At 51.3% G+C, this 27043-nt stretch overlaps 1 protein-coding gene across 1 annotated transcript; it reads left to right on the forward strand.

Moving 5' to 3' along the window:
- Window positions 1-15262: 15262 nt before the first annotated feature.
- On the forward strand, window positions 15263-16919 carry LOC310887723 (olfactory receptor 14C36-like; the record flags this gene model as incomplete). Its single annotated transcript, XM_083813898.1, has 1 exon — window positions 15263-16919. The coding sequence occupies exon 1, from the start codon at window positions 15723-15725 to the stop codon at window positions 16917-16919; it is 1197 nt and encodes a 398-aa protein (XP_083670024.1). The 5' UTR covers window positions 15263-15722.
- Between the last annotated feature and the right edge of the window lie 10124 nt (window positions 16920-27043).

Genomic DNA, 27043 nt, shown 5'->3' on the forward strand with positions numbered 1-27043 from the left:
AAGATCATATGGAATAATACTAATATTAATACTTATAATTTCCTATCAATCCGTATAAAATGCTTAATTTACAGTCATCCTTATGGGAAGGAAAACCTCACTGAAGACATTCCAGATGAGGAGCTTGCTTTGCTGTTTGGAAAATTGCTGCATGTTTTCTTGTTGTTTGTTTTAAAATAAGGAAAAACCCTTCTGTGCCTGTGTGCAGCCAGGTCTCTAAGGAAAGCAGGTGGGAGCTGGTGCAAAGGGGCTGTAACATCCAGCTGCAGATTTCAGTGCAGAAGTCTGGTGTAAGGAAAAGTGATGCAAGTGCCAGGTGGCCATGAGAGAAATGTCAGGGTTGGGGTGGAGAGGAGCAAGGTTGTCCATGCACTGTCAGACCTCAAGAGTCTGCTTTTCCTCCCTATGGACATCTCCATAGGAGAAGCCCTGGATTAATATCAATTGAAGAAAGATGCTCAAAACTGAAATGCAACAAAATCCACCCTTTAAAAAGAGAAAAGATTTTTATTAGGTGCTTTTTGAAATCTTCCTCCTTAACTACACCATGAAAGTTCTCCAATTAGCTGTCCAAGTCTTGAAGACCTGAATAAAACTATGGAAGACGTATGTTTCCTTAGGTGTTCCTGCATTTTCATGAATTCCATGGTGGATTTTGAAGCTCAGTCTCTGAACCTCAGATACTGAGAGGAGAATGATGCAATCGTTTGAGAAAGTAAAGTCAGAAGGAAAAGTTGAAGTGACTTGGAGTATTAATGGGCCCCACTGAGGGCCGTTACCAAGAGATTCTCCTCAGGGACTTGTTAGGGCAGATAATTGGAGGCCATGCTTACAGACAGGCAGAGCACTGTGCTGAGAAAACTCTGGGTTTGTTGTGGTGAAGTAAAAGGGCCAGGTCCTGACTCCAGCCACTGCAAGGGAAGATCCTGCACCCCCATGTCTGGCTCAAGGCTCTTGCTGGGGGTCTGTGGGATGTGGTAGGCAGTGTGATGCCAGGAGAAGAACAATGGTATGACACGTTCCTGCCTCTGCACAGGGTCTCAAGAAAGCAATGAGCTTCCTTGCAATGACTATATCTCATCTCCTCACAAGCTCTGTCCAAGGGGACAAAATGTCAGGGCTGTTGGGGCCTTCTCTTCTTACCAGCACCCACCTCTTTGTCCTCTCCAGACTTTCTTGTGCTGCCCCACACTTTGCCCTATTTCCCTGAAGGCTGCAGACACCCATCTCTGTTCACCACCTTGCTCTCATCCTGGCATTTCTGTGGTTTCACCGATGTCTCATCAACCCTCACCAGCTGTTCCTTGAAACACGAAGCCATATTCTGATCACAGACACTCTTTGGGTGACCTCTAGCACCACAGCACAACCCTTTGAGGGACATTTCTTCTTCTTTATGACCAGTGCCAACCTTCCAAGGTGCACTTTGTGGCAGTTTTTTTCTCTCCTGCTCTTTCCTACTACCAAAGAAAGCTCCATCAGGGTGGAAACCACTCCTGAAATAGGCATCCCAACCCACTGGCCTTCTAGGGGCCTGTCAGCCAACCAGACAGAAGTCACCTCACCAACATCTTCCAAGCCATGGTCCTGCTGCTGGCCTTGGAGCTTCTTGTGTAGACACAACCAAGCCTTGTGCCGCCTGCTGTCCACTCATGTACTCAAGCAGAAGGGACAGGACCACCCACATTCAGGCCTTCTTTCTGTCTGGGTCCTCCTGGGCATGTAGGCAGAGGGGATCCCACAGTCAGCATGCCAACCAGGTGCCTTCTGCTGGCCTAGCAGGACCACTGGCAGATGTCAGCTGAAAAGTACAGATCCTAGGTGAAAGTGTGACCTGTCAGCTACTTCAGACAGAAGTGACCTCACAGTCCCTTTCCATGACACGTTGTTGCTGCTGCCCTATCAACTGCAGAGACAGAAGTGACCTCACAGTCCCTTCCACAGTCACATTCGTCCTGCTGGTGCGGGAGATCCTGAGGCAGAGCTGAGCTCATCAGAGCATTCCCATCTCCTCCTTGTGACCTACAAGCTGCTGAGATCCATGGCCCCTCACATTCACCTTTGAATGCACAGCAATCTCACGGTTCCTGCCCTGCCCCAATGGAACAAGAACCTAAAGTTAAGGGTTAGGAAAAGGGTTAAAGGTGAGAAGGTTAATGCACAGGAAGACAGGCTTTGGATGATAGTTGTTCGTGTATGGCACTAGGGACTATGGCGAACCTTTCTGGGTGAGAGATTAAGCAGATGCTTAGTGGGAGGGTTTGGTGTTCTGCTTGGGGTGTCAGGTCTGCGGTTAGGGTATGAGCAAGCTCTTTGGTTGAGGGTTTTGTTTAGGTCTGCTGGAAGACTAGGGTTAAATAGAGCATTTCAATGCTAGTGTTAAGGGCAGGGATCAGGGTGAGCAAGAGAGTAAATGTAACGGAGAGGGGTTATGGACTAATTTTGGCTTCAAGGGATATTGTGGTCAAAAGTTAGAGCAGTGGATTCCTGTCAGGGTGTGGAGTGGCATTTAGATTTAGGTATTAACGTAATAGGTTAAAATAGGGTAAGGGCCTCACATGACTACTTTAAGTCAGCTTTATGGTGGGATCAACATTACTTGAATATTCTTACCTCTCCAAAATCGTTAGCTTCTGCTCTCCAAGCTCCTCTTTCCTCCCCCAGATCTCACATCTCTCCTGGCCAGGTTCCTCCTTTTTCCGCATATCATTCGTCTTCTTAGGGGCAGCTTTCTGATGGCTTTCATGAACTCAGAGTATCTGTCTCACCTCTGTTGGCTACTCTGTTCTTGAGTTCCTGAGAAAGAAGCAGCTCCTAAGCCAGCATGGAGAAGGACACAAAGGCTGTCGGAGCACCCTGCACAATGTGCCCAGCAGCTCTGCAACACCACAAAAGTGCGCTTCCTGCCTACATGTTTTGGTTCCAGAATGGCTCCTATGGACTCAGGGTAACTTTTTCCATGGCCTTGTGAAGGCTTTGTGTTCCCCCAGGCATCTGGGAGGCAGTGGCCCCCTCTGTGTAGAAAACTGAAAGCAGACATGACAACACCTCTTCAAGACCTCTTCCTCAATGGGGCCTACCAGGTACTTAGGGAGAGAGGATCTCACAAACAATGTGCAAAGCAGGTGCATCTGCTGGCCTGTCATGGAGACCAGCAGATGTGAGCCTAGAGGCACAGATCTCAGCCAGGATTCAAGGGATGACATGTCAGTTACTTCAGAAAGAGGTCAACTCACAGGCTGTTTAACAGCCATTCACATCCTACTGGACTTAGAGCTTCTGAGGCACCACTGCCCTCCTAATACCATACCTACAAAACACCCCCTTCTTAGGCCAGAATCTGCCCAGGTAGAAGTGAGCTGGTTGTGATCCTTCAAGCCCATGGCACTGCTGCTGGACTCCCAGCCCCTTTGACAAACAGCAGCCAGTTCTGTGCCACTCCTGTGGGGTGCTAGGGCAGGAGGCACCTTGCAGGCAATGTTCCAGCCCCGTGCCTGTTGGCGGTCTCTCACCTCCTTGTGCACAGTGAAGATCATGCTCACGTCCAGAAGCCATGTGCCTGAAGCTGGCCTAGAGGACACTCAGGGGAAGTGACCTCCCAGCCCCAGCCCCAGCTGGCGGTGCTGCTCTGCAGAGCAAGGGGGCTGTGGTTCCTGGGGCGCAGGGGCACTCTGCAGGGCCGTTCTGGGCAGGCTGGGAGGCAGACCCAGCTCATGGGGTCACTGCCGTTGCCCCAGAGCTGGAACAATTCACTCGCCAGACTCCTTTGCTGGGGCTGCTGCATGCCCTGGGGCTGCAGAGCTCTCCTCTGCCTGCTCACACCAGATTGAGCACTTGAGCTCTGGTCAGTCCACCTTGGACAGGCTCACGCTCTGCGGTTGTCTCCCAGCCTCATATTGCCCCTGCAGATCACCTGGGCTCTCCTGGAAGATCCTGGCTCCCTCCAGGAAAAAACAAAACAAAACAAAACAAAAAACTCTTCTGCCATCAGCGCCATCATGTTCTGTGGAGTCCGAGTGTCTAGGAATTAGAAATATTCATCAGCTGCATGGCCACTAGCAACTAACAGGGAACTTGTGAACCAGCCCCAGATCCCTAAACTCCATGCTGGACTCTGCTCTCACCACACCAAGCCCTTGTGGAAAGCAGCAAAGCACACAGCCTCTTTGGAGTCTCTTCCTTGGACTTGTTCTTGACAGCAACTTTGCAGGAAGGCCTCAGCCTTCAGGCAGTGCCCGGAGGAGATCCCCTCTTAGGAGGGAAGTGCTGCAGCAAGTGGAGGCCAGCTGTGCCACTGCCGTGCCCACTGCCTGTCCCTGCCTGCAGTCCCAGCACAGCCCCACAGCAGCACTGGCACCAAGCTACAGGAGCAGCCGGGCCTGACCCCACCAGCAGGGCTCAGCAGGAGAGGGCGGCAGTGGCAAGAGAGCAGCTCTGCAGGCACCAAGCGCTGGTGCTCCCTGGTTGTGCTGCTGGGATGGGACTCTTTTCCTCAGCACCCCTGCACACGGGCACTACCCCTGCAGATCCAGACCAGGTCTCAGAGGAAGGATGTCAGACAAAGAAGGCAGTGCAGGCTCCTTTCTTTTGTTTATATTCACAGAGAGCCTGGCTCGTTGTGTGCAGTGTTTGAGTTAAGCAGACACCCATGGGTGAGTTTAAATCTAGCCCTTGGTCTCTGAGAGGTCACAGTGCAATAATGAGCCATTCCCTGAACCAAAACAGGAACAGACCCTTGTGAGGAGCAATTCTTTGGGCCTATTCTTGACACTGGTTAGGGAAGGAAATCCCAGCCTTCGGTCAGTACGCTCTGGTGATTCCGTTTTATTACGGAGATGTAATGCAGGAGTCTTCACTGAGTCTTCACAGTGCTAGACGCACATTTATACAGCCTCCATATGGGACAGAAGAGGTTCATTAATTCATAGGGGGGGAGGAAGGGAATCCAAACACTTATGTAGAAATGCAAGGAGCACAAACACTCATAATGACAACAAGAACAACTGGAACAACAACAACAACAACAACAACAACAACAAAAAGGAATTCTAACAATAATGAGAACAACCAAAACACAAGCCTGGAAGGTGTTGTACTGGGCTTCATTATTGGAGAGTGAAGGGATCTTTATGAGTACTGAAAAACATCCATGAAATCTGTTTCCTAACTGCATCCTTGAGCTCCTGGTTCCTCATGTTGTAGATGAGGGGGTTCACTGCTGGAGGCACCACCGAGTACAGAACTGCCAGCAAAAGGTCGAGGGATGGGGAAGAGATGGAGGGGGTCTTCAGGTAGGTAAATGTGGCAGTACTAAGAAACAGGGAGACCACAGCCAGGTGAGGGAGGCACATGGAAAAGGCTTTGTGCTGTCCCTGTTCCAATGGGATCTTCAACACGGCCCTGAAGATCTGCACATAAGACAGCACAAGGAAAACAAAACACCCCCCAAAAAAACAGGCACAAACCACAAGAAGCCCAGCTTCTCTGAGGTAGGCATCTGAGCAGGAGAGCTTGAGGATCTGGGGAATTTCACAGAAGAACTGGTCCAGGGCATTGCCTTGGCAGAGGGGGAGGGAAAAGGTATTGGCAGTGTGCAGCACAGCATAGAGAAAAGTACTGCCCCAGGCAGCTGCTGCCATGTTGACACAAGTTCTGCTGTCCATTATTGTCCCGTAGTGCAGGGGTTTGCAGATGGCAACGTAGCGGTCATAGGCCATGATGATGAGAAGATAAAACTCTGCTGCGACAAAGACAATAAAGAAAAAGAACTGGGTAGCACAGCCTATATAGGAAATGGTCATAGTGCCCGACAGGGAGTTGGCCATGGCTTTGGGGACAGTGGTGGAGATGGAGCCCATGTCTAGGAGGGCGAGGTTGAGGAGGAAGAAGTACATGGGGGTGTGGAGGCGGTGGTCGCAGGCTATGGCTGTGAGGATGAGGCCGTTGCCCAGGAGGGCAGCCAGGTAGATGCCCAGGAAGAGCCCAAAGTACAGGAGCTGCAGCTCGCGTGTGTCTGCGAATGGCAGGAGGAGGAACTCGTTGGGGAAGGTGCTGTTGGACATTTGCTGCCTCAGGGCATAGTTGCCTGTCAATGGAGGAAAAGGCAAAGGCATGTTAGGGAGACTTCTCTGAACAAAATTCACGCCTTCTCTCAGAGAATTCACCCTTCCCTGAGCTGTATGAACCCGCTCATTATCCTACCCTCCCAACTGAGTGACACCATGCCCGACAGTTTAAAATGAATCTTGGGCCCTTTGTTCCCAAGAAGACACCCTCAGGGCAGGGCCCAGCATTCCTTGTCAGAAGAGAAGTTTATACTCACCTGCACCCCAGACAAAGAGAGCAGGAGAATCACACACAGCTGGAGACATATGAAAGAATACCACAATGCTCCAACGCACTGACACAGAGAAAGGAAGGCAGGCATGCAGGGAAGCCTTAACCTTACCAAGCCTGCATGCCACCTATGGAAGTGACTCTGCAGGAAAGGCACTCTTAGCCTCAGCGTTGTTTATCACACTGCAGGACACAGGCTCCTCTCCTCCTCTGGAGGTCCAGCTGAGGAGGAGGTGGCTCATGCCATAAAGCCCCTGAGGGCAGAGGCTGTGCTGGGTGGCAGAGGAGAGCAGGGGGTTGCTGTAGAGAAGGTGCCTGCACTGCAGGCCTGGCAGGGAGTGCCTGAATCCCCCCTCCCTTGGTGTTTCGGGCAGCAGCTCCCTCTCCCTCCCTGCCCAGGTCTCTGCTGCCTGGAGTTGTCCCTGCTGCCAGCTGCTTCCCTGTCCCCACGTCTCCTCCCTGCCATTGCTCACAGACCCTATCCCACCTGACGTGTGCTCAGCTTTGTTCTGCAGACATCTCCTGTTCCAGATAATTGCCCAGGGACATCTCCTCATGCAGATATACAGCAGCTCTGACCTGTCCTGAGAGCCCTTCAGGGGAGGAAAGTGAAGGTAGATATCCCAGAAAGTGCCTTCCCTACTAGTAGTGCAGGCATTTCTCTTCCATTTCAAGAATCTCCCCCAAAGATTCCCTGGGGGTGTTGTGGAGCTGCAACCACCCTGACCCAGGCGTCAGCCTCTGGGCACCAGCAGTGTCCTGCCCTGTTCTTGTTGGGGGGCTCCTTCCACCTGCAGCTTCTCCCCGCATCTCCCTGGGAAGCTCCCCGGGCAGGTAGGGTGCTGAGCCTGGCAGGCGGCAGAGGCCCTGCCCTGGCACACAGCCCCTGGGGCACAGCAGGGACCCTGCTCTGCACCACAGCCCTGGCCACCCCTGCCTGCACCCCAGCTGCACGTCCTGCAGCCGACCCCATGAGGAGGAGCCCTCATGTCCTGTCCCTCTGACAGCTTTGGCAAGTAATTTTGTATCCAGGGAACCTCCCTCTCCTCTAAACTAGGGAAGCCAGAACAGACCCTGTAACATGTACTACCGGCCGTGGGAAGTGGCAGCTGTAGGAAAACCCTCTAGGATACTGCACCTGCCTGCCCTCACACAGACACTTACCCTGTTCAGGGCTGGGAAGATTTCTCCTGCAGTGAGCTCTCAGCAGCCCCCCTCCACACTGCCTTTAACATCTCCCTCCCTTCTCTCAGCCGCCCTTGTCCCCTGCAGGCAGTGCCCCCAGCCCTGCTGCGCTGTGCAGAGGAGCTGCTCGTGGGCAGAGCTGTCTCTCTGCAGCGCTGCCCGCTTGCCAGGAGCTCCCCTTGGTCCCAGGAGCCTGGCCCAGCTCAGCAGCACAGGGAGCTCTTGACAAGTCCCTGGGCTTCCAGGGGAATCGGCTTTGAATCAAACTGATGCAATCACTGTTCTTCCTTCTTTCCACTCAAGAGAGACACCTATTTCCAGTGCTATCTATTCTCCTAGTTCAAAGGAAGAGTTCGTTATGAGAATCATCTTTTCCTGTCCTTTTATTAGTTAGGACACCCACAGATTGACACACAGCTGTATTCCATTTCTTTCAAGCACTTGTTAATATTCAGGAGAAGCAATCTTCTTCACGCCAAATGAAATCCCTCTGTCTACACAGACTACACAACCAATTGTTGGCCAGCATGCTCATGGAACCATAGAATCTTTGGGGTTGGAAGGGATCTTAAGTTCTAGTTCCAGTCACTGTGAAATGGGCAGTCGCTTCCCTCTACGACAGTTTGCTCAAGGTCCCATCCAACCTGACCTTGGACACTACCAGGGATGAGGCATCCACCACTTCTCTGGGCAACCTGTTTCAGGGCCTCACCACCCACTACGTGAAGAATTTCTTCTTTAGACCTGATCTAAATCTACTCTCTTCTAGCTTAAAAGCACTGCTCCTTGTCCTATCACTACACTCCCTGGTACAGTCTCTCCAGATATTTCTCCTATGTCTCTCCCCCTGTTCTGTTAAGAATGGGGAGGGAGAGAGCAGCTGTGTGGTGCTTGGCTGCCTCCTGGGGATAAAGCACAACATAGCCAGGGACACAAACCTGACCAACAAGTGATAAAGGAGGCAGTGAGGGTCAGACCTGGTCAGTCACGCTAACTGGTGAGAGCATGGGAGAGAGAGAAAATGTTTCTTCCAGTGAGGTTATCTGACCAGGAACCTTGTCAGCTGGGGAACCAAGGGAAAAGAGGGAATACTTGTAAAAGGGGATGTTCTATGAGGACAGGTTGAGGACACTTGGGTTGTCTAGTCTGGAGAAAAGAAGGCTGAGGGGCGACCTCATTGCTCTCAGCAACTTCATGAGGAGGGCAAGTGGAGAGGGAGGTGATGATCTTTTCTCCCTGTTAACTGATCACAGAACGTGTGGGAATGGCACATGGATGCACCAGGGGATGTCCAGAGTGGACAGCAGGAAAAATGTTCTGTACTGTGAGGGTGGTCAAACACTGGAACAGGCTTCCTTGAGACCTGCTTTTAGTTCCAGGCCTGTCAGTGTTCAAGAAGCATTTGGACATTGCCCTCATTAATATGCTGTAACTTGTGTTTAGCCCTCAAGAGGTCAGGCAGTTGGACTAGATGATTTTTGAAGGTCCCTTTCAAATGAACTCTTCTCTTCTCTTCTCTTCTCTTCTCTCTCTCTTCTCTTCTCTTCTCTTCTCTTCTCTTCTCTTCTCTTCTCTTCTCTTCTCTTCTCTTCTCTTCTCTTCTCTTCTCTTCTCTTCTCTTCTCTTCTCTTCTCTTCTCTTCTCTTCTCTTCTCTTCTCTTCTCTTCTCTTCTCTTCTCTTCTCTTCTCTTCTCTTCTCTTCTCTTCTCTTCTCTTCTCTTCTCTTCTCTTCTCTTCTCTCTCTCTTCTCTTCTCTCTCTCCTCTCCTCTCCTCTCCTCTCCTCTCCTCTCCTCTCCTCTCCTCTCCTCTCCTCTCCTCTCCTCTCCTCTCCTCCCTCCCTCCCCTCCCCTCCCCTCCCCTCCCCTCCCTCCCCTCCCCTCCCTCCCTCCCCTCCCCTCCCCTCCCCTCCCCTCCCCTCCCCTCCCCTCCCCTCCCCTCCCCTCCCCTCCCCTTCCCTTCCCTTCCCTTCCCTTCCCTTCCCTTCCCTTCCCTTCCCTTCCCTTCCCTTCCCTTCCCTTCCCTTCCCTTCCTTCCCTTCCCTTCCCTTCCCTTCCCTTCCCTTCCCTTCCCTTCCCTTCCCTTCCCTTCCCTTCCCTTCCCTTCCCTTCCCTTCCCTTCCCTTCCCTTCCCTTCCCTTCCCTTCCCTTCCCTTCCCTTCCCTTCCCTTCCCTTCCCTTCCCTTCCCTTCCCTTCCCTTCCCTAAGGCTACAATAATTTATCATGGAGTCTTGTCTTCTCGATACTAAGCAATCCCAACTCTCTCAGCCACTCTTCACAGGAGGTGTACTTGGTGTGCATGGCATGCTTTTGGTAGTGGCGTGGTGGGCTGCACAGGGTGCTGGATGGTGAGGAATATCAATTTGATCACTTTGGGTCAGCTCTTCTAGCTGTGTCCCATCACAATGTCTTGCACACTCTCAACCCACATGTCATGGGGGGCAGTATGAGAAATAGAAACCCTTCATGCTGTGCTTACATGGGTCAGCACTAAGTGAATGTCTAATATCTAATCTAAAACTACTCTCTTTTAGCTTTATAGCTATTACCCCTTGTCCTGTCACTACATTCCCTGATAAAATGTCCCTCCTCAGCTTTCCTGTAGCCCCCCTTTAGGTACTGGAAGGTTGCTTTAAGGTCTCCCCAGAACCTTCCCTTTTCCAGCCAGATCAAAAATAAAAAATAAACAAAATAAAATAAATCAATTCTTCCAACCTCTCTCTTCATAACAGACCTGCTCCAGCCCTCTGAACAATTTTGTGGCCCTGCTCTGGACCTGCTCTACTAAGCTGATGTGTCTTTTATGCTGAGCTGAGACAGAAATAAAAAGATAGACATTTATTGAGCTATTGAAGAAACACTAAAAAATTCTGCATTTTTCTTTTATTCGTGGTGCAAGGAACATTGGGTAATATTGCGTCTTCCTTTGCAACTAATGGTTACACTTGATGAAACAGTTTTCCTACAAATAGCTAAATTTCTGCTCGTCAATGGCAAGTACTGAATAATGAGTTATTTTATTTATTATTTTATTTTATTTTATTTTATTTTATTTTATTTTATTTTATTTTATTTTATTTTATTTTATTTTATTTTATTTTATTTTATTTTATTTTATTTTATTTTATTTTATTTTTTGATTTGATTTGTTTTTAATTTGCATGTGTGCACAGCTCTTGCTTTACTTATTAAAATGTCTTTATCTCAGCCCACAAGGTTTCTCACTTTTAGACCCACTGGGTGGGAGGACCAAACTAGCTGCTGTGTGGTGCTTAGCTACTTCCAGGTTAATCCACAACAAAACCTTACTGAAGTCAGAGTAGATCTATATCCACTGCCCTCATCTGCCGGGCCAGTCATTTCATCACAGACATTTGATGTCCAAACTGGTCAAGTGCCATTTCCCCTAAATGAAGACATTGCAACTGCTCCAAATGATTTTCTTGTCCATCCTGTGCCTGGAAATGAGTTCCAGGTTGAGCTGCTCCATCGTCTTCCCAGGGATGGAGTGGAGCCTAAGCAGCCTGCAGTTCCCTGGGCCCTCCTTCTTGCCATTCTTGCAGCTGTGAGGGACATTTGCTTTCCTCCAGTTTTGGGGCACTTCTGCTGGTCACCAGGATTGATCCCAGAAGACCAAGAGTGACCTTGTAAGGACATCAGCCAGCTCTCTCTGCTCTCATGGGTGCATCCCATAAGGTCCCATAGATATGTGTATCCCATTTGGTTTAGTATGCCCTGACCTGACCCACTCCCACTGAATGTACATCTTCCTTGCTCCTGACTTTCCCTTGTTCTTTGTGACCTGGGATTCCTGAAGGGCAGTCTTGCCAGTACTGATTGAGATGAAGAAGGAACTCAGCACCTCTGTTTTTTCCCTGTCCTGTGTCAACAGATCCTGGGTCTCATTCAGCAGTGGGTCCACAAAATCCTGAACCTTACTTTTGTCACCTATACACTTCCAGAAGCCCTTCTTACTGCTTTAGACATCCTTGGCCAAATCCCATTAGTCGGGCTTTAGCTTTCCGATATTCTTCCCTACATGCTTAGACAAGACCTCTGTATTCCTCTCAAGTTACCGTCTCTATGCTTCTTTCTGTGTTGGAGTTTGACCAGGATCTCCTGGTTCATCCATGCAGGCCCCTTGCCATTTTTGCCTGATTCCGTCTTTCCTGGGATGGACTGCTCTTGAAGTTGCAGGAGGTGATCCTGGATCATTAACGACCTTTCTTGGACTGCTCTTCTCTCCAGGGCCTTATCCCACAAGACTCTTCCAAGCAGATGGTTGAAGAGGCCAAAGACTGCTCTCCCGAAGACCAGATTACTATTTGTTCTCTTTCTCAGTGTTGTTGCAAACAGCAGGCAGAGTTTCGCATGGTCCCACAGCTGAGGTGTGACAGCCCAAAGATGTGCCGACACCATCAGCCAGGTGCTCAGACCAGAACAAGCTGGAGCCTGTGATTTCTGACATCCATGGAGTCACTGCCAAGGCATGGTGGGACAAGTCTTGCAGCTTGGGATCCTTCAGTGGGTAGGTACAGACTTCAGAACAGACGGGCTGGAATGATCCAGAGTTGGATTTCCTCACTGAAGGTGCTTGGATATAGGGAGCTCCTCTATGTGACCTGTGAAACATTCCATGAGCCCTTGTGGGTGCCAATCAGAGAGGGGGTCACTAAGGGTGCTATCATGGTGGGAGAAAAAGAACTTGCAGCCATGTCAAGGAAGTGGACAGAGTCATTGTTAAGCACCCCAAAGAAGTCTCTGGATGTATGAGTCTGGGTCTCCCTGAGGGCTTTTTAATGTCCCTGCCATTTTCCACATGGGGAACAGAGCTATGTGCAAACAGTCCAGGTGGTTTCTAGAGTGTATTGGAATAGCTTCTTGGTCCAGCTGCCAGATGGTCCAACAGAGGTAATACAAACCTGGATCTGATACCTGCATGCCAGAAAGAGCTGGCCAGGGATGTGATGATCCGTGTCAGCCCTAGCTGTCATGACCCTGAAATTGTGGGGTCCCAGATCCCAAGGGGTGTGAGGAAGGGGAATAAAAGACTTTTATTGGAGATCCCAGGTGAGCAGCCCACAAGTGCAGAACAGTGGTTGGACACCTCACAAATTCTGTGCAAGGCTGAGGAGGCAACGAGGCCCTGGGGCTGGTGTCCTCTCGTGGTCCTCAGTGGAAGAGATGGCAGCCCTAGATAGCTGAGAGGACAAGGACCTCAGGTCTGTTGGTGGAGGTCCCAGTCACACCAGAGCCCTCAGCTATTCCCACCACAGGCTGTCCAATGTTTTTGCATGTCTGTGCTTTTTTCTCTGCAGATAACTCATGTCACTTCAGAATAAGAGATAACACACCTTTCTCCATTAATTTTCTCCCACTTTTGGGAAAGAGAGAGAGATTATAGGGGAGGTTTATATGATTTAGCTAACTGCCATGGGACAGCTCCCAGGTTAGTGACAAGGCACAAAGGAAGGCAACATTTTTAGGCAGTATACACTAGACAAAAAGCCAATACCTCTATTCCCAATCTCTGAAGTCCTAACTTAAAGGACTACTGCTAGCTTGGACAACCTCTGGCACCTCAAATGTCAAATGGTGTTTGCATTTGAACAACTCACTGTTCTTCCCTATCTCCTGTAATTACTTGAGGGAGCTTAGCCTAGAGTATTTTGTACATACCTAAACAGAGGTGAGAGAAATCCCAAATTGTGTGGGTTTGTGGCTGATATGGAAGGTTCTGGGCCCCATTACAGGCTTAGGACACCGAACTCAGAATGAGGTGCATCAATTGACTTGCTGTGATCATTTCCCTCAACTTGGGAAAATGTGATCCCTGCCACTCACCGTCTGGGTGTCCTGCCTAAAAGTGGAAGAGGACAAGGTGATTCTTTGATGAAACTTCTCCTGATAGGAGAAATGGCACTGCTGGAAGTAAGTAAGTGCCTCTCCCCAGCTGTGGGAGGGAACATCAGGGATTGCTTCAGTCTGTTTCAAAGTTGATTCCCCTGGAGGCCCAGGGACTTGTGAAGAGCTCCCTGTGCTGCTGAGCTGGAGCAGGGCTCCTGGGCCCAAGGGGAGCTCCTGGCAAGCGGGCAGCACTGCAGAGAGACAGCTCTGCCCAGGAGCAACTCCCCTGCACAGCGCAGCAGGGCTGGGGGCACTGCCTGCAGGAGACGGGGAGGACAGAGTTGTTAAAGGCTTTTTGAAATGAGAAGACAACTTAGCGCTCCTTGTTTGAGAAATTTTCAGTGTACTTTATACAAGTCCATGTAAGGGCAGAAACTTTATACAAGTCTCCATGTAAGTGTAAGGCAGATGCAGTACCTGCAGGGATCTCCTGAAGCTGGCATATCCGCCAGTTTACGGGATATGTCAGGAGTGCTCCTGCTACTTTTCCAGTCTGGAGGAGAAGAACCTGCCCCAGGTCAGTGTTTTTCTGCTTCACCATCAGAGGCCAGGACATGAGGGTTCTTTTTCATAGGGCCGGCTGCAGGCTGTTCAGCTGGGGTGCAGACAGGAGTGCCCAGGGCTGTGGTGCAGAGCAGGGTCCCTGCTGTGCCCCAGGGGCTGTGTGCTGGGGCAGGGCCTCTGCCGCCTGCCAGGCTCAGCACTCAGCCTGCCCGGGGAGCTGCCCGGGGCTGCAGGGAGAAGCTGTGGGTGGAAGGACCACCCCTGGCAGGGCAGGACAGGGTCCTGCTACTGCCCAAAGGCTGCCACATGGCTCAGGGCTTCTCAGAGCCCAAACTCGTAGCCTAAACAACTTCTCAGAGGAAGTTGCTTGATAGGGGAAGAAATGGAAGGGTTTACCTGGAAAGGAAAGAGCCTGTGAATTGAGATTTCTCCTCTTCCTTGCAAGGTTAGGAGTGAGATGGGAACTCACTGCGACTCTAAATCTGTTTCACTGAGAGGTGAATAAGTCTGGGTGCATCAGATTAGTTCTCCTTGATTTACAGATATGCCACTTTACCTTTCCAGCCTCATTAGGTTTTGTCCAATATTCTGGTTAGCACTTTGTAACATGGAGGTGTCCCTGAGCTGTGGCACGGGACAAGACGTGTCTGCAGTGCAGCACTGAGTACATGGTGGGTGGGAAGAGGTCTGTGAGCAATGGCAGGGAGGACATGTTTTGGACAGGGAAGCAGCTGCCAGCAGGGACAGTACCAGGCAGCAGAGACCTGGGCAGGGAGGGAGAGGGAGCTGCTGCCTGAAACAGCAAAGGAGGGGGGATTCAGGCACTCCCTGGCAGGCCTGCAGTGCAGGCACCTTCTCTGCAGCAACCCCCTGCTCTCCTCTGCCACCCAGCACAGCCTCTGCCCTCAAGGCCAGGGGTTCTCAGAACTGGTGGCAGACCAACTGCAGGGAGGAGGAATGCCCCAGTGCCATCTGTCTGTCCCTGTCCTGCCTCCCTTGGCAGGAACACTGGGGCATTTCACCATATTTCCCCATCTCTCCTTGCCGTCTTTGTCCCAGCTAAACCCTGTGGGGTCTGGGCCCTGCAGTGTGTGGGGCTGGCAATGAGCTGGCCCTCCCTGCAGGACACCCCATCTTCAGGACATCTCTCTCATTCCCTGGGTCGTCCAGCTGGGCTGCAGGCTGCCGTCCACAAGGGCACAGCTCCCCCGAGGCAGCTTTGCTATCTAGGAGCCCGATGCAGAAGACAGCTCACTGCTAAGGTGATGGAAATGCTGCTGGATGGTGTCTGTGGGCATCTGCAATGAGCCCTCTGTGTCTTTGGCTGGGAGGGGAGAGCTGAGGTCCTCCTCAGGTACACCGACATGGGGCGGGGAGTTGTTGATTCGCACTTTCAGACTGGATTCGTCTGCTCTCAGCAGTGTCCAGGTTCTCCTCAGGGGAACATCTGGGGGTGATCATCCTCCACCTCAAAGAGCCACCTGCACAGGTAACCTGAGACCGGGACTGATGGATAGGCTGGCTGTCTGCCCTCTGCACTAAGGGACAGTCCATCTCAGGACCCACAAGATTTCACTTCACATGCAGCAGAAACGCCAAGGATTTCTACATAACTCAAACACTCCTCAGGTGTGGTGGGACAGCTAGAAGAAAATGAATAAAACAAAATCCCCGCAGCCCTTTTCAGTAGTCAAGTGAACTGGCAGTGACAATACTGAAAAGATCTTTGCTATCATTAGTGGACTTACATCTGAGATCACGCCATGATCCTATTTTCTAGCTTCTGTAGGGCATGACAGCCTCCTCTGAAGTCCAGAGCAGAGTCCCTGCTCTACTGGCAGCCCCAGACTTAAAGCAATCAGAGCTCCAGGAAAAGGGAGCTGCACAAAGTGTTTTTTTTTTTTTTTTTTTTTTTCTGAAAAGAGAGAGGCAGTGTTTGGGGGTATTCTGTGACAAATGGAGTAGGTTTGACTTAGTGAAGTCTACCTTCATTTTCTCCTTGCACAGACCCTTGCAGCAGAGGCAGCAAATGTCCAACAGCAGCTTCCCCAACGAGTTCCTCCTCCTGCCATTCGCAGACACACGCGAGCTGCAGCTCCTGCACTTCGGGCTCTTCCTGGGCATCTACCTGGCTGCCGTCCTAGGCAACGGCCTCATCCTCACAGCCGTAGCCTGCGACCACCACCTCCACACCCCCATGTACTTCTTCCTCCTCAACCTCGCCCTCCTCGACCTGGGCACTATTACCACCACTGTCCCCAAAGCCATGGTGAATTCCCTGTGGGACACAAGGACCTTTTCCTACTCAGGATGTGCTGCTCAGGTTTTTTTCTTTTTCTTTTTAATCTCAGCAGAATTACATCTTCTCACTATCATGGCCTATGACCGCTACATTGCCATCTGCAAACCCCTGCACTATGGGACAATAATGGACAGCAGAACTTGTGTCAACATGGCAGCAGCTGCCTGGGGCAGTACTTTTCTCTATGCTGTGCTGCACACTGCCAATACCTTTTCCCTCCCCCTCTGCCAAGGCAATGCCCTGGACCAGTTCTTCTGTGAAATTCCCCAGATCCTCAAGCTCTCCTGCTCAGATACCTATGTCAAGGAAGTTGGGATTCTTGTAGGCGGTGTCTGTGTAGCATTTGGGTGTTTTGTTTTCATTGTGCTGTCCTACGTGGAGATCTTCAGGGCTGTGCTGAGGATCCCCTCAGAGCATGGACGGCACAAAGCCTTTTCCACATGCCTCCCTCACCTGGCTGTGGTCTTGCTGTTCATCAGCACTGGCATATTCACCTACCTGAAGCCCCCCTCCATCTCTTCTCAGTCCCTGAATCTTTCACTGGCTGTTCTGTACTCGGTGGTGCCTCCAGCTGCAAACCCCCTCATCTACAGCATGAGGAACAAGGAACTGAAGGAAGCAATTAAGAAACTGGTGTCACTGTTGTTTTTCAATAATGATCAGCTTTCTATCCTTCTCCACAAATAACATCAGGGGTTTCCCAGTCCTTTATTTTGGCTTTGATTGTGTTTTTGGTGTGTGTTTTTTACTGTTTTCTTTAATTGTTATTATCAGCATTAGTAGTAGCATCACCTTTACTGTTGTCATTATCATTATTACTATTGCTTTCATTTACATTATTGTTATTTGTGGTTATTATGTTATTACCTAGATGTTTATTTTCAGCTCACTTCTGCTTAGGAATGAATTTGCTTTGTCTCTTTTGGAACCCATATCAGATTGCATCTCATGCTGTATCACAGCTGACTTTCTCATTGTGTCTCTGATAAAATGGGTTTTCCCCAGAGCAGTGGCTAAAGCCTGGGCTATTCTTCCAGAGTTGGTGCCAAGAACAGGCCTGAGCAACTGCTCCCCAAAAGGGCCTGTTGCTCCATGGCTTCAGAAGCAAAAAGCTGAATCAGAGAACCATGGAATCATAGAATCATTCTGGCTGGAAAAGACCTCTAAGATCATCCAGTCCAACCTTTCACCTAGTACTGACAAGTCCACCACAATGTCCCATTGTAACCTGATTGAGACTGAGGGCTAGATCTAAGACTAATGTATAAGCTGGCAGTGATGGGGTAGACGGTGAATGGTCACTGCATTACCTACACTGGCTGTCCCACATGTGACATGCAGAGGATGTCCTAAAGGAGGGGAGTCTGGAGATGCCTGGAGAGCCTGGAGCATCTCCAAGGACAGAAAGTGCCTGGGTCAGGCAGTGACCAGAGCCCTATGATGTGAGAGATCACCCAAGGTGGAGTCACCCAAAAGGAAAGGGCTAAACCCAGGTGACTGCAGGGAAATGAGGACTTTGAAGTTGTGGGGGAGGCACTGGACACTGAGCAAATACAGTGAAGGGAGGCTGGAAAGAGATTCATACCACCCTTAGGCATCTTGCCTAAGGCACTTGCCGAGGCGACCGGCTCCGGGGCAGACGCGTGCTGCAGCGGAGCGCGGGATCAGGGCAGGCAGGGCTATTTTTCGGGCATCGAGCCTACGTGAGGGAGCCGCCAGGCACCGGCAGCCCTCGTGAGGGAGGCTGACGAGGCGTAGGCGGGGCCAGCAGCGTCAGCGACAGCTCCTCCCCCCGGCCGTTCAAAGGCATCCCTTAGGGAGCGCGAGCGACCAGGAGCGCGGCGACCAGGGCCGGCAAACAGGGAGTGACGCGGTGGGAGTGACGCGGCAGTTAGCGAGGCAGTTGGCGCAGGCAGGGCGGGCAGGAAGGGCGGAGCGCTCACACCCGCCCATAGGGACAACTCCTCTAACGGCACTCTCCTGTCAGCTGGGCTGTAATGGTCTCCACCAGGCACGGTGCTTTCTCTAGGAAGTCAGTGCACACCCAGACCGACTGCCCGTCCAAACATGCGGCAGTTCAGGTCTCCGGATGCGGGGAGTGTCTGAGCCTCTTGCTGCCATCGGCGGGAGGCAGGGAGACTGCTTGCGTGAGGTGCGAGCAGGTGGACGACCTGGTCCGCATGGTGGCGGAGCTCAAGGAGGAGGTGCAGAGGCTGAGGGATATCAGGGAGTGCGAGCGGGAGATAGACTGGTGGAGTGACTCCCTGCAGGACCGGAGCGAGAGGGACCAGGGTGAGACGCCCCAAAGGGGGGTGGACCCCCTGCCCTGTTGCCATCGGGCAGAGGGAGGGGACCTGCGAGTTGAGGAGGAATGGAGACAGGTCCCTGCTCGACCTTGCAGGAGATGCCCTCCCCTTCCGGCGCCGCCTTCCCAGGTGCCCTTGAACAATAGGTTTAAGGCCCTGGAGCTCGAGAGACCCGTGGGTGAGGATGAGGTAGGAAGCCTACCCGGGAGGATGCCTGAGGTGAGGAAGTTGACTCCACGCCTCAGGACTGCCTCCACCAAGAAAGAAAGAAGGGTGATTGTTGTAGGCGACTCCCTCCTCAGGGGAACGGAGGGCCCTATTTGTCGGCCTGACCCCACACATAGGGAAGTCTGCTGCCTCCCTGGGGCCAGGGTCAGAGACGTTACCAGGAAGCTTCCAAACCTGGTTCGCCCCTCTGACTATTACCCGCTTTTGATAGTCCAGGCTGGCAGCGATGATGTTGAAAAGAGAAGCCTCAGGGCCATCAAACAGGACTATAGGGGGCTGGGACGATTGGTGGAGGGAGCGGGAGTGCAGGTGGTGTTTTCGTCCATCCCTATGGGGGAAGGGAGAGGCACGGAGAGGACATGGAAAGCTCATGTGGTTAATAGGTGGCTCAGAGGCTGGTGCCAGCATAGAAATTTTGGGTTTTTTCACCATGGGGAGCTTTACTCGGCACCCGGCCTGATGGCCCCAGATGGGTCTCTATCTCCAAGGGGAAAACGGATCCTAGGCCAGGAGCTGGCGGGGCTCATAGAGAGAGCTTTAAACTAGGTAAGAAGGGGGACGGGGCTCAAACAAGGCTTGTCGGAGCTGTGCCGGGGGAAACAATGGCTAGGCCGGGGAAGAAGGCGATGGCCCAGCTGAAGTGCATCTACACTAATGCACGCAGCATGGGTAACAAACATGAGGAGCTGGAAGCCATTGTGCAGCAGGCAGGCTACGACTTGGTTGCCATCACGGAGACGTGGTGGGACCGCTCCCACGACTGGAGTGCTGCAATGCCTGGCTATCGGCTCTTCAGGAGGGACAGGCAGCACAGAAGGGGTGGTGGCGTGGCTCTCTACATTAGAGAATCTTTTGATGTTGTGGAACTCCAGGCTGGGAATGATAAGGTTGAATCCCTGTGGGTTAGGATCCGCGGGAAGGCCGGCAAGGCTAGCATCCTGGTGGGGGTCTGTTATAGACCGCCGAACCAGGATGAGGAGACGGATGAGGAGTTTTATAGGCAACTGACAGAAGTTGCAAAATCGTCGGCGCTTGTCCTCGTGGGGGACTTCAACTTCCCGGACATATCCTGGAAACACAACACGGCACAGAGAAAGCAGTCTAGGAGGTTTCTGGAGAGCGTGGGAGATAGCTTCCTGACGCAGCTGGTCAGTGAACCTACCAGGGGTGATGCCCCGCTAGACCTTCTCCTCACAAACAGAGAAGGACTGGTGGGAGATGTGGTGGTCGGAAGCTGTCTGGGGCAGAGTGACCACGAAATGGTAGAGTTCTCTATTCTTGGCGAGGCCAGGAAGGGGACCAGTAAAACTGCTGTCTTGGACTTCCGGAGGGCTGACTTTGAGCTGCTCAGGACGCTGGTTGGCCGAGTCCCTTGGGAGGCGGTTCTGAAGGGCAGAGGAGTCCAGGAAGGCTGGGCGCTCCTCAAGAAGGAAATCGTGATGGCACAGGAGCGGTCCATCCCCACGTGCCCAAAGATGAGCCGGCGTGGAAGAAGACCGGCCTGGCTCAACAGAGAGTTGCGGCTGGAGCTTAGCAGAAAAAAGAGGGTTTATAATCTTTGGAAAAAAGGGCGGGCCACTGAGGAGGACTACAAGGATGTAGCGAGGCTGTGCAGGGAGAAAATTAGAAAGGCCAAAGCTCATCTGGAGCTCAATCTGGCTACTGCCGTTAAAGACAACAAAAAATCCTTTTACAAATACATCAACGCGAAACGGAGGACTAGGGAGAATCTCCATCCTTTACTGGATGCGAGGGGAAACCTAGTTACTAAGGATGAGGAAAAGGCTGAGGTGCTTAATGCCGCCTTTGCCTCAGTCTTTAGCGGCAATACCGGTTGTTCTCCGGACACCCAGTGCCCTGAGCTGGTGGAAGGGGATGGGGAGCTGGATGTGGCCTTCGCTATCCATGAGGAAATGGTTGGCGACCTGCTACGGAGCTTGGATGTGCGCAAGTCGATGGGGCCGGATGGGATCCACCCAAGGGTACTGAGAGAACTGGCGGAGGAGCTGGCTGAGCCGCTTTCCATCATTTATCGGCAGTCCTGGCTATCGGGGGAGGTCCCGGTTGACTGGCGGCTAGCCAATGTGACGCCTATCTATAAGAAGGGCCGCAGGGCAGACCCGGGGAACTATAGGCCTGTCAGTTTGACCTCAGTGCCGGGGAAGCTCATGGAGCAGATTATCTTGAGGGTCATCACGCGGCACTTGCAGGGCAAGCAGGCGATCAGGCCCAGTCAGCATGGGTTTATGAAAGGCAGGTCCTGCTTGACGAACCTGATCTCCTTCTATGACCAAGTGACGCGCTTGGTGGATGAGGGAAAGGCTGTGGACGTGGTCTACCTTGACCTCAGTAAGGCTTTTGACACCGTTCCCCACAACATTCTCCTCAAGAAACTGGCTGCTCGGGGCTTGGACTGGCGTACGCTTCGCTGGGTTAGAAACTGGCTGGATGGCCGGGCCCAGAGAGTTGTGGTGAATGGAGTCAAATCTGGTTGGAGGCCGGTCACTAGTGGAGTCCCCCAGGGCTCGGTACTGGGGCCGGTCCTCTTTAATATCTTTATTGATGATCTGGATGAGGGCGTCCAGTGCACCCTCAGTAAGTTTGCAGATGACACCAAGCTAAGTGCGTGTGTCGATCTGCTCGAGGGCAGGAAGGCTCTGCAGGAGGATCTGGATAGGCTGGAGCGATGGGCTGGGGTCAACTGCATGAAGTTCAACAAGGCCAAGTGCCGGGTCCTGCACCTGGGCTGCAACAACCCCAAGCAGAGCTACAGGCTGGGAGATGAGTGGCTGGAAAGCTGCCTGGCCGAGAAGGACCTGGGAGTATTGGTGGATAGTCGGCTGAATATGAGCCAGCAGTGTGCTCAGGTGGCCAAGAAGGCCAACGGCATCCTGGCCTGTATAAGAAGCAGTGTGGCCAGCAGGTCGAGGGAAGTGATTGTGCCCCTGTACTCGGCTCTGGTGAGGCCGCACCTCGAGTACTGTGTTCAGTTTTGGGCCCCTCGCTACAGGAAGGACATGGACGTGCTCGAGCGAGTCCAGAGAAGGGCGACCAAGCTGGTGAGGGGTCTGGAGAACAAGTCTTACGAGGAGCGGCTGAGGGAGCTGGGCTTGTTCAGCCTGGAGAAGAGGAGGCTCAGGGGAGACCTCATCGCTCTCTACAGTTACCTGAAAGGAGGCTGTAGAGAGGTGGGGGTTGGTCTATTCTCCCACGTGCCTGGTGACAGGACGAGGGGGAATGGGCTAAAGTTGCGACAGGGGAGTTTTAGGTTGGATGTTAGGAAGTACTTCTTTACCGAAAGGGTTATTAAGCATTGGAACGGGCTGCCCAGGGAGGTGGTGGAGTCACCATCCCTGGAGGTCTTTAAAAGACGTTTAGATGTAGAGCTTAGGGATATGGTTTAGTGGAGTACTTAGTGTTAGGTCGGAGGTTGGACTCGATGATCTTGAGGTCTCTTCCAACCTAGAGAAATCTGTGAATCTGTGAATCTGTGAATCTACTGTCCTAGGAAATGCACCACTGTCCCTTCACACACCTGCCACCTCCCACCAAAGACGGGGATTAGCAGAGACCCCATCCAGCCTGGAGCCCCGTGGGGAGCATGAGCAGGGCACCAGGACTGTCCAGCCACGTTAGCAGAGGGATCGTGAGAGATCAGATGGGAGCTGCCTTGAGCTGGAAATTGCCTCACAGAGGAAAATCATAGAATCATAGAATATCCCGAGTTAGAAGGGATCCATAAGGCTGATCGAGTCCAACTCCTGGCTCCACACAGGTCTACCCCAAAATTCAGACCATATGACTAAGAGCACAGTCCAAACACTTCTTAAACTTCGACAGGCTTGGTGCCGTGACTACGTCCCTGGGGAGCCTGTTCCAGTGCGCGACAACTCTCTCAGTGAAGAACCTCTTCCTGGCACCCAGCCTGAACCTCTCCTGTCGCAGCTCCAAGTAAACTAAACTCCTCCAAGTTTAGTATCGTCACCAAATTTGCTCAAAACACAATCTAGTTCTACATCCAGATCATTTATAAAAACATTTAAGAGAACTGGGCCTAAAATGGAACCTTGGGGAACCACACTAGTGACCAGCCGCCAGCCTGATGCGGACCCATTTACCACAACACTTTGAGCCCTGCCCGTCAGCCAATTGTTCACCCATCATGTGATGTTTTGTTTAGCTGTATGCTGGACATTTTGTCCAGTAGAATGCTATGGGAAACTGTGTCAAAAGCTTTACTGAAATCCAAAAACACCACATCGGCTGGTTTCCCTTGAACAAGTAGATGGGTGATCTTATCATAGAAAGAAATCAAATTTGTTAGGCAGGACCTACCCCTCGTGAACCCATGTTGGCTGGACCAATGACTGCATGGTCCCCCAGGTGCGCTTCAATAACTTAAAGGATAATCTCCATAATTTTACCAGGCACTGACGTGAGACTGACAGGCCTGTAGTTGCTAGGGTCTCCTTTCTTGCCCTTCCTGAAAACTGGAAAAACATTTACCAGCTTCCAGTCTACTGGGACCTCTCCAGATTCCCAAGACCATTGAAAAATAATTGAGGGAGGTCCTGCGATGATGCCAGCCAGCTCTCTGAGCACCCTGGGATGAATCCCATCCGGACCCATGGACTTGTATGGATCCAGGTGGAGCAGCAAATCCCGCACACGTTCAGGGTTGTTTGGGAGTTTATCATTCCCACCATCACGGTCATCCAGCTCAGGGCAGCTGGGGTCCCAAAGCCCATCATCGGTGTTGAAGATGGAGGCAAAGAAAGCATTAAACGTCTCTGCTTTGCCTGTGTCCTTGTCTGTGAGGTGACCTTCCCCATCAAATAGCAGACCTATGTTTTCTCTGGTCCTCATTTTTCTATTCACATATTAAAAAAAAAAAAAAAAAAAAAAAAACAAACAAACAAAAAAAACAAAACAAAACAAAACAAAACATTTTTATTGCCTCCCACTGACCTGGCCAGCTTCAAGTCTAATTGGGCTTTGGCAGCACAAATTTTCTCCCTACAAATGCTAAGAGCATCTCTGTAGTTCTTCCACATTACCCGACCCTGCTTCCAGTAGCACTTCCTTTTTATGCCTAAGGTCCAGAAGATCCCTGGTCAGCCAAGTTGGTCTTCTGTCCCGCCTGCTTGACTTCTGATATTTTGGAATTGCCTGATCCTGTGCTTTTAGGAGGCAGTGCTTAAAGATTGACCAGCACTGATGGACTCCAACATCTTCAAAAGCAGTTTCCCAGGGGACCTTGCTAACTAGTTCCCTGAGCAGCCTGAAGTCTGCTCTCCCCATATCCAGGGCTGAAGTTTTGGTGGCAGTTTTCCTCCTGTCACCAAAAATTTTAAACTCAAATGCTTCATGGTTACTATGACTGAGACAGCTGCCAATTCCCGCAGCCCACGCAAGGCCCTCTCTGTTCTCCAGCAACAGATCTAGGAGGGCACTTTTCCTAGTTGGCTCCCTTAGCATCTGCACCAAAAAGTTATCTGCAAGGTGCTTTAGGAACCTCCTGGACCTCCTTGTGTTTTCTGTGTGGTAAGTGTGGAGGTGTTTTAGTGCAGAGGGTAACCGGATTTGAGAGGGTTTAGGAACAGTCATGGTGCATCCAGCTTTCTTCAGGTTTATGAGGGGATCTTAACTTCTTTTCTGGTTTTGACATCTCCACACCAGTGGCCTCATCAAACACCAGTCAGATCCTGCCCTCCCTTCCTGGTGTAGCAAGAGCAGTCACATCCTGCATCTATCTGTGCATTCATTTGTCCCTCCCTGTCTTCAGGGCACTGTGCCGCGCAGATCCCCCACCACTACTTGCCCCCAGCATCTTCATGGAGGTGGCAGCACCAACACTACTGCCAGCAGGTTGAAAGAGGTGATTGTGTCCCTCTACTCTGCCCTTTTCAGACTCCGTCTGGAGTCTTGCATTGAGCTCTGGGGCCCGCAGCACAATAGACACATGGACTTAGTCGAGCAGGTCTACAGGAGGGTCACAAAAATGGTCAGAGGGCTGAAGCATGTCTTCTATTAGAAGAAGCTGGGAGAATTGTTTTTGTTGTTGTAGTTGTTTGTTTGTTTGTTTGCTTTTGTTTTCAGGCTGGAAAAGGGAAGGCTCTGGGGAGACCTTACAGCAACCTTCCAGTACCTAAAGGGGGGCTACAGGAAAGCTGAGGTGGGACACTTTATCAGGGAATGTAGTGATAGGACAAGGGGTCATCGTTTTAAACTAAAAGAGGGTGGATTTAAATTAGATTTGGAAGATTAGGAAGATCATTAGATTAGGAAGAAATTCTCTGAAGGAGATGAGACCTTGGAACAGGTTGCCCATTAAAGTTGGGGTTGGTGCCCCATTTCTGAAAGTGTTCAAAACCAGGTTGGATGGGGCTTTGGGCATCCTGGTTTAGTGGAACACCATGGTGGGTAGGGCGGTTGATCTTTAACGGTCCTTACCAATCCAAAACATTTCATGATTCTATGATTCTATTTCAGAGCAGCTCGTATGGAGCTGTGTTTTGAATTTAAGACCAAAACAGTGTTGATAACAGACCAGTGTTTCAGTTATTCCTGAACCATGTCTGCACAGGATCAAGGGCTTCTGTTTCTCATACTGCCCACCCCTCAAACATGTGTGTTGATGGTGAGCAGGATATTGTGATGGGGCACAGCTAGGACTGGTGACCCAAAGTGATCAAATAGATGTTCCACACCATGCAGCACCCCCTGCAGCCCACCACCCCACTTCTAAATGCATGCCATGCACACCAAAAGCACCTCCTTTGAAGAGAGGCTGAGATAGTTGGGATTGCTTATCTTGAAGAAGAGAAGACTCCAGGAGGCATTATTGTGGTCTTCCAATACATAAATGGGGCCTACCCACGTGTGTAGTGAGTACACGTAGAGTAGAGTAGAGTAGAGTAGAGTAGAGTAGAGTAGAGTAGAGTAGAGTAGAGTAGAGCAGAGCAGAGCGGAATGGAACGGAATGGAACGGAATGGAACAGAGCAGAAGAGAACAGAACGGAATAGTTCAGTTGGAAGGGACCTTCAAAGATCATCTAGTCCAACTGCCTGACCTCTTCAGGGCTAAACAAAAGTTACAGCATCCTGAGGGCAATTTCCAAAGCCTCTTGAACACTGGCAGACCTGGGGCATCAAGCAGGCATCAAGCTAGGGAGCCTGTTCCAGTGTTTGACCACCTTCACAGTACAGATTTTTTTCCTAATGCCCTGTCTGAACCTCCCCTGGTGCAGCTATGTGCCATTCCCGCAAGTCCTGTCATCGGTTACAAGGGCGAAGAAATAACCTCTTCTCTTCCCCTCCTCAGAAAATTGTTGAGAGCAATGAGGTCATTCCTCAGCCTTCTTTTCTCCAGACTAGACAACCCAAGTGTCCACAGGTTGTCCTCATAGGACATGCCCTTACATTGGTGGCATTACCCCTTTCGCTTGGTTTCAGAGCTGACAATGTCCCTGATCAGATAACCTCACTGGAAAAAACATTTGCTCCATATCCCATGCTATCATCAATCAGTGTGACTGGCGAGGTCTGCTTCCCCCTTCTCTACCTCTCCGACCACCTCCCACTCTTCCTCCCCCACCCCCCTGCAACCGCCACCACCCAACACCCCATCTTCTTAACAGAAAAAAAGGAGAACGATGAGGAGAATCTGTGACTGTATGAGCCTGCAGGCCAACAATTGGTGATGCAGTTGGTGTAGACAGAAAGATTTCAGTTGCTGTGAAAATGTTTCTTCCCCTTGCATAACAGCAAGTGTTTGGAAGAGATGGGATGCACCTGCCTGGCAATTTCTGGGGGTCCTCTCTAACAGGACAGGAAAAGATGATTCCCATAACGAACTCTTTCTTTGAACTAGGAGGAAAGATAGCACTGGAAGTAGGTGTCTCTCTCTAGCTCACAGAAGGAAGAAAGTGATTGCATCAGTCAGTTTCACAGTCGATTCCCCTGGAGGCCCAGGGACTTGTCAAGAGCTCCCTGTGCTGCTGAGCTGGGACAGCCTCCTGGGCCCAATGGAAGCTCCTGGCAAGCGGGCAGCGCTGCAGAGAGACAGTTCTGCCCACGAGCAGCTCCTCTGCACAGCGCAGCAGGGCTGGGGGCACTGCCTGCAGGGGACAAGGGCGGCTGAGAGAAGGGAGGGAGATGTTAAAGGCAGTGTGGGGGGGGGGATGCTGAGAACTCAGTGTTGGAGAAATCTTCCCAGCCCTGAACAGGGTAAGTCTCTGGCTGCAGGGCAACGCAGCTGTTGTTCCTGGTGCCATC

The sequence above is a fragment of the Anser anser genome (genome assembly GCF_964211835.1).
Source record: "Anser anser genome assembly, chromosome: 29".
Taxonomy (NCBI): Eukaryota; Metazoa; Chordata; class Aves; order Anseriformes; family Anatidae; genus Anser; species Anser anser.